Raw genomic sequence first — 7,723 nt, 5'->3', positions numbered from 1 at the left:
AGAGGTGTATAAGAACACTAGCAAATATACTGTAACACTATTAAAAATATAACAACTAGTATACATCTGTGTACATAGCTTAGCCTTTCCTTATTGTTATTCCTCTATGTTCACTAACCGCGAAGGTTCTACTCTATGCTAAACGCGGTGTACGGTAAGAATGGCCCCGGAAAAAATGACCCCCGGAAATAATAACCCCGGTAAAAATGGCCCCGGTAAAAATGTCCCCAAATAACAGGTAAGTAAAAATGGCCCTAATAATAAAATTCTGTATTAAAACTGATTTTTTAAAAATCATTATATGCATTTCTTTTAACTGAAATTATTTAGTTTTTAAAAAGGAATCTAACATCAAATAAATTGCCATTTACATTTTACTTTGTGCAGGAATTACATATTCAACATTGATAAACTATTCAAAGATAAAAAAAAAAACATGAATAACACTATTTTTTCCCATTTAAATGTTAAAAATAGCAACAAGTCAACATAAATAATGCATTTAATAATATTAAAATAATTTATTTGTGGCCAATTTAATGGAATCACAATTTTCCAGAAATTCAAACCGGGTATTGGTAAACCCCACAAAAACAATGAGTTTATATGAACATCAAATTATTATTATTTCTTTTTTAGAAATAGAGAGTTCTACAATCATAATTAAAGGGTTTGGATGGGGTTCGCAGTGTGTTTGGAGGTTTGTGGTGTATTTGCAAGTATTTTTTTCACAAAAAAAAAATCAACATTTTAACCAAAAAATAGGTTCTTAAGAATATTTAATTTTCTTATTGATATACTAAGTGAGTCAATCAAAATTGAATTGTTTGGTTTTCTACAGTGTGTTTTGGGATGTTTGTGGGATTTAGAAATACCATTAATCCTAATAATTACCCTACCCTCACAATTACACGCCATTTTAATTCTTAGCATAATTGCCATATTTACATATGTATATATAGTATCTCAGTTTACATTATTTAGTATAGTTTTAGGCACTTAAATTTAGTTGGCGGGGAGTAAAATCCAAGTATGCAATTAAATAAGTTGCTTAAATAAATGTAGGCCTATTCCTAATTATTCAGTTTACTTTAAAAACAATATATGATTAACAAATACTTCTTTGAAGTAACTCTAAGCGGAACATCTATTGCTAAGTTTGTGAGAAAGTAAGCCTCTCCCTTTTCTCATACATAAACTTGCGATTAAAACACACAATTGATCCACATGCTTTAAATACTGTTTATTTCCACTGTTTTATAACATGTAAAGTTATTTCATTTGATACTTAACAAAAGTAAAATTTGTGGTTATCTATGAGTTGCATATTTTGGTAGTTGAAGTACTGTATGTTTGTCATTCCTCTACTTTGTTAGTGGAATAACGTTTTTAAAACTTATTTCTACTATCAAAAAATGTTATTCAATGGCCATTGTTTTCCGATAATCTCTCAGTACATTATTTGCATCTGTTGTGTAACTGTATTTGTTATTGATTCAATTCTTGCTTTTTATAGCTATTATTTAAATATTTGAAGATTTAAAAAAAATTATTTCTATTACTAAATTTTTTCATTGGGGCCATTTTTACCGGGGCCATTTTTCCGGGCCATTTTTTCCTGGGCCATTTTTTCCGGGGCCATTTTTACCTACATTTGCTAAACTCAAATACTGTACTGTACATGCCGATCTTAAACTGTTATATTGGGTGATGTATGCAAATTCAGGCTTCAGCTTGGACATCTTTGTGATTGGCTAGATAAGCATATGCACGTCTGTAAAAGTTTAGGAATCGTTCTTTTCGCCAAAATATATTGTGGACGTAAGATTCCCAAGTGTGCTGAGCACAGCAAAGTTAATTTCAGCGGACTGATTTTGGCTTATGTGGACAGCATTTGGCAAGTAATTATTTGGCAAAAATCGGTCCGTCGGACCGATACTTGCCCCGAACCAAATTTTTCCTGACAGGCCCATTAATTTAAGAGCACTGTATACACAAGCCATCATCTTATGTAGTGTATTATTTTTATGTATATCTATTATTCATATCATTATCATATTTAAAAAGCTGTGTTGAAGCGACTATTTCAATGTATTCTTTATTTGAAGGGAAAATTATAGTTGGGTCTGCTAATACATTTTTTTTTCTCCAAGTATTCTCTACTAACACTATTGGTATTTTATGTGTACACTGAAAACATAGTTTTTGATGTACATTATTTTGATGTCTGTAGTCTGTACAAAAACTGCTCAATAAAACCACTATTAGATAGGCCTAATCTTTAAATTGATGGTTAGGTTTGCCAAAACTATGGTCTTTGGTGTCTACTAGATTCGAGATTCTTTTATTGTGTCCTTTTTGAAAATCAGTTGGTAGACCTACATCACATCGCAAAAAAGAGTACAAAATGAATACACAACAAAGAAGAAAGATATAATTGGGCTCTAAAACTTATTTGATATTATTTTAAATCCCGATAATTAAAGACCGGCACTCAGGGGTCCAAAGTTGGAAGAATCAACAATCTATAATTTGGAAAATCTGTTTAAATGTGTTTTCTCAACACATCTAAGTATATTTTTCTGGGAGAAATTGATAATACAGGCCTATTCGTGGTTGGTGGCTGGAGTGCGGGAGGCCTTTCCGCTGATTTCCAGGAGACTCAATCACAGGACTCTGCAGGAGACTTGAGGCGCCTGTGTACAATATGTGGTCTTTAGAAGTTTCTTTTTATATAAAAATTAAGTGTTTTAAAATACATCTATAATATTACTGCATGCTTTTATTTATTATATAAATGGTAGCCAGACATAAAGCCCTGTAATAATTCTACCTAACTTTCCAATAACGTATTATTAACATCGCTACTAACATTTCAATATATACAAAAAAAAACTATTACAAACACAGTATTTCATTATATTTTTGTATATGTAAAATTACATCAACATCACTATTTATTTTATATTGACCTTTAGTTGGAGCGAAACCGTCTGGTCCGCCAACACTACGGTCTTTTGGTCTCTATTGGTAATTTGGCCTTTAATAGAATGGAACAGCTAAGGATAAAAGATAGGCATTCAACCGAGGTCGTAGAAAACTGCTCTTTAGTTGGGGATCTCTAATTGGAGAGAAACCTTTACTGTCATAATAATTTAATTATCAGAACATAATTCGTAAAATTTCATGAATGATTAAAATGAAACAAAAACAAAAACAAAAAACAAAAAAAAAAAAACAAAAAAAAAACGTTTTTAAGGATTGTAGAAAGTTTCATCTCTACATACAATAATTTAATAATGATAATACAGTTCGCTCTCCAATTCTAGACCACCTTAATAATAACAATAATAACAATGATTACTTATTATTTGATCTATATTAAATTTGTGGAACAGATTACCTATTGAAATAAGATCAAGTTCGTCGACTGCTTTGTTCAAACGTGCTCTGAAAACACATCTATTTTTTGTTGCTCAAGGAAATTAATTTATTGTGAATTGATTTTTTTTGTTTTGTTCTTTAATTTGTTTAGTTAGATGCCCACAAAACTGAGAACACCTGTGAGTCATGTACTAGCCGGTCTTTGCACCTTAAATTGCTGGTAAACGGAAGCAGTGAAGTGGGTTATGGTCGTTTTTCTGGTAGCCTTTAGTTTAAAAGGATAAGCTTTTCATGGTTTTCACAAGCGCCTTGAGCACTTTAGTGGAGATGTGCGCTTAATAAATCTTATTATTATTATTATTATTATTATTATTATTAAATTAACACTTTTATAATTTGATTCATTTTTAAGGTTTTCCATAACAGTGTTTCCATAAATAAGGGTACAAACTAACAGTGGATTTGATTATTTAAAAGTAAAATTGGTGTGTAGACCCTATGAAGGAATTGAGTGAAGATAGTGTTTAGGTTGAGCCTGGAAATTTTAAAAGTATTACTTTTCCTATTCTCGATTGTTTGTTACTGTTATATACAATGATTGTTCATAATAATGTTTCGCAATTGGTTTTTGAAATAGTTGCCATGGACACAGAGGTATTACAAATTTCTATTGCTTGTGGAAGTGCGATAAGATTTCACGCCCTACGCTACCGGATACCATTTCTTCCGGTTTATTGTCACTGCGGAAATAATCGTAACAACCAAAGTGTTCACAATATGTAGCAACACAATTATTCATAAACTGTTTATTGAAGTTTCTTTCTTATGACAACGCTTGGGTATACAATTAAGTATACTTGTCATAAAATATATAACAAGTTTCCAAAATGAATACCTCATTAAAAATGACATTTTTTGGCCGACTTTACTACTCAAACCAGTCAATTTATGGAACTTATGCATGTAATTAAAAATAGGAACTATTTTGTTTGAAGGTTTGCATGGCGAAGTATAATATATAATTAATGCTTGCGGTACACTATTTTATTATAACATTCAGTAATTGGACATTCTCATTTAAATTATTATGTGAAATAAAGAATTTCAATATTGAATTTATTTTATTACAGATATCTACATTTTAAAGGCAGAAAATTGACTAAATATAATTCTTATGGCCTATAGATTTTTTCTAAGTAAATATCCGAAAGGCCTGTCCTTTATTTCATGGAAGATATAAGCCTGACCAGCAAACCCTCACGTTCATTCATTGACTTTTGGTATTTAACCTGATCTTCAGAATAATTTCACTAAATTATCCAGTTGACTTCAGATAATGAGCCTCTAAATATATGATATCTAAACAGTTTATATCAAACTTAAACAAAATATTACAACAGTTGTAAAATTTATAGCTAAATATAATTTATAATATAGTTATAATTATTTATAGCTAAATATAATTATTTATAGCTAAATATAATTTATAATTTAGTTATATAATATATAACTAAATCTACATATAGATCGAGGCCTGCTTACAATTTATAAAAAAAAAATAGCGTGAAAACATAAAACACCATAATTTTTTTGGCGTAGACTAATTAATAAAATCTATTTTAAAAAGTAAAAAAAATTATTGATATCTTATACATTTAAATTTAAGATTAGGTTAATTTCAACCAACTTACACCAAAAAACGTCTCGAATTGTGAAAAGCTAAAGTAGAATCGTATTGCGAGCTGGTATGGTTTGGGATATCTGCCGTATCCTGGTTTTAGATCCAATTGATCCGACTCTTGTCACGTTTACTTTGACCTTGGTCAAACACTTCATGTACGCTTGCCTTTTTTTTTTTTATAAATGGGTGGGTACCACGAATTGCATAATTTGGAAGAATATTGGTCTATTATACCAATTACCAGTGTGGCATTGTGCCTGGTTTTTCCTCTTTTTTTACAGGAGCTTGCCTTGCATGTTCCTTCTCTTTACCTGTCTATCTTTCTCTTTTCCCCTTCGCCCAAGTTAACAATATTGTTACTAAGGCCAACAGGAAACTGTTTATGCTCCGAAATTATAATAGCGCATGAATGGCGCCCTCTTGCTAAATTGGAAACTTTTGAACCTTGACCGACGCTTCTATTTGTTACGCGTAAATCGCGGAGAACGCTATCTTGTGTTTATAAGATCTTTGCTGTGGTTGATAAAACTACAATATTGGGCGTCACACTTCAAAATAATTTGAAATGGAATGCCCAAGTTAACAATATTGTTACTAAGGCCAACAGGAAACTGTTTATGCTCCGTAATCTTAAGAAATTTGGACTTGATAAACAAGAACTTAGAGCAGTTTATACAGGGTATATCAGACCAATATTAGAATATGCTGATGTTGTGTGGCACCCTGGCCTCAATCAAGATTTAAGTAACACTATTGAAGTGATACAGAAAAGGGCATGCCATATACTGTAATCTTAGGCAAATATTTCAATTCTTATGAACATGCCTTGGGCATATGTGAACTTCAACTGCTCCCGGAAAGGAGGGTGGCACACTGTCTCAAATTCGCCAAGGGTCTCACTTTAACCTCACATTCTTCTGATCTGGTACCACACACTCGTTACCGCAGCCACAATAAAAATCTCCGCAATGGTAACAAAATCACGCAATTTTCCATTAAAACAAATAGATTTTTCAATAGTCCAATCCCGTACTATATCCGATTACTCAATAATTCATAAACAGCAATGTTAACCTTGATGATTTGAGTGTGCCAACCTCCTTCCCGATTGGTGCTACAAATTTTCGGTCCAAATAATAATAATAATAATAATAATAATAATAATAATAATAATAATAAAAATAATAATAATAATAATAATAATAATTATAATAATAATTATAATAATAATAATAATAATAATAATAATAAAAAAATAATAATTTTTTTTCTATATATATATATATTTATTTTTTATTTATTTTTTTATATGTACTTCTTGTATCTTCTTTTTTTAATATTTTAATGTTTTTGCCGCTTTCTTGCCCATACCTTTTGTAAGATTACAAGCAATTTGGCCCATTGGGCCACCATTTGTAATACCTCTGAGTGTTTTATCAATAAAGTGAAATTATGTCTCATGTTTGTGATTGTAGGAAGATCATATCAAAAATGCATTTAAATTAAAAATTACCATAAAATATTATAAACAACGTTTATGTATGTTTATTAACATTACTGCTATGGCTAAAGTGTTTTATAACAAAGTTAGTTTGATGATAATAGAAATCGATTCTATGTAGGGTTACATGGTAAAAATGTCTCAGACCTACCTGTGCTATTTCCGTAAGTGTGATCTGTTAGAGGAATGTACGAAACGTATCTACCGGTGCTCTTCGACCAACGTAAAAATCGAGCGTAATCATTGTCTGTGTCCACCTCAAAGTTACAAAAATCAGTTTCGAAGTCGCAGAATAACGAACAACTGGTAGATATCATGAAGAGTAGAATGCAACACTGAGCTACTGCAGACTCCATCATGGGCTTTGCTCTCTCTTGTCAGTCTAGAAGTGACGGAAAATATACTTCCTGGAGTTTAAAAACTTCTTCCACTATATTATATCAATTGACCTTTCCGAGGCTATTGTCTTTTGAACACATCAATGAACGCAAGCACTGACACCACGTGACACCAAAGAGACGTTATTGACACAACCTTACTCCCTAGTAAAAGGAAATACTAGCTGTTATGATAACATTGTGATATTCGGTCAACATAATTTGTCAAAGCCGAAATAATGAAAGAGTTACGTGATCATGTAATATATGAATGTATTTTTCGTCTGAATAATCAATCACAGTCAAAAGTATTGTTATATTTTGTTATAATGATGGACAAAATAACATTCAGTATTCTGTAAAGCCGGACACCCTAACTGCGCCCGACGCTAGTCGGCTGACGCGATTCTATGTAGAACGCAACGCCATGGTGGGAATACAAACAATTGGGCGCCACATACGACTGGATCTAAAATAAAACTTCTGCCAAACTTACATAACCGTAACGGTGAATACATAACCTCCTTTTGCGGAAGTAGAAATCGTTGCTATTATCCATAAAATACAAACCAAGTAGGCATAAATAAACCAAAAGAATAAGATGAAAGACACATGTTAGTATCTTAAAAGCCCCTCTCCCACTAGGGGTTTTTTCAGCATACGAGTTACAAGAGAACGCCGAGTTGCTAACTCGGCAAACTCGCAAAAACTCGTAGGACGATTCTGAAAGCTCGGAGAGGACTCTTACCTACTCGTAGCAGCTCTGAACTCGTGGCGCGG

The 7,723-nt window shown here is 31.8% G+C and overlaps 1 protein-coding gene across 1 annotated transcript in view; it reads right to left on the bottom strand.

Annotated features, from left to right (window-relative positions):
• LOC117116807 (MAM and LDL-receptor class A domain-containing protein 1-like) overlaps nucleotides 1-7,108 on the bottom strand; it is an 11,550-nt gene extending 4,442 nt beyond the window's left edge. Inside the window, exon 1 of the mRNA XM_033260900.1 lies at nucleotides 6,718-7,108. Within this exon, the coding sequence (XP_033116791.1) occupies nucleotides 6,718-6,925 (208 nt within the window). The 5' untranslated portion in view covers nucleotides 6,926-7,108. The remainder of the gene's footprint in view (nucleotides 1-6,717) is intronic.
• Nucleotides 7,109-7,723: the final 615 nt, after the last annotated feature.

The sequence above is a fragment of the Anneissia japonica genome, unplaced genomic scaffold (genome assembly GCF_011630105.1).
Source record: "Anneissia japonica isolate Jap-2015-1 unplaced genomic scaffold, ASM1163010v1 scaffold287740_len772037_cov194, whole genome shotgun sequence".
Classification (NCBI taxonomy): domain Eukaryota; kingdom Metazoa; phylum Echinodermata; class Crinoidea; order Comatulida; family Comatulidae; genus Anneissia; species Anneissia japonica.
Note: the sequence above shows the minus strand (reverse complement) of the source record. Positions and strands in the feature narration are given on the sequence as shown.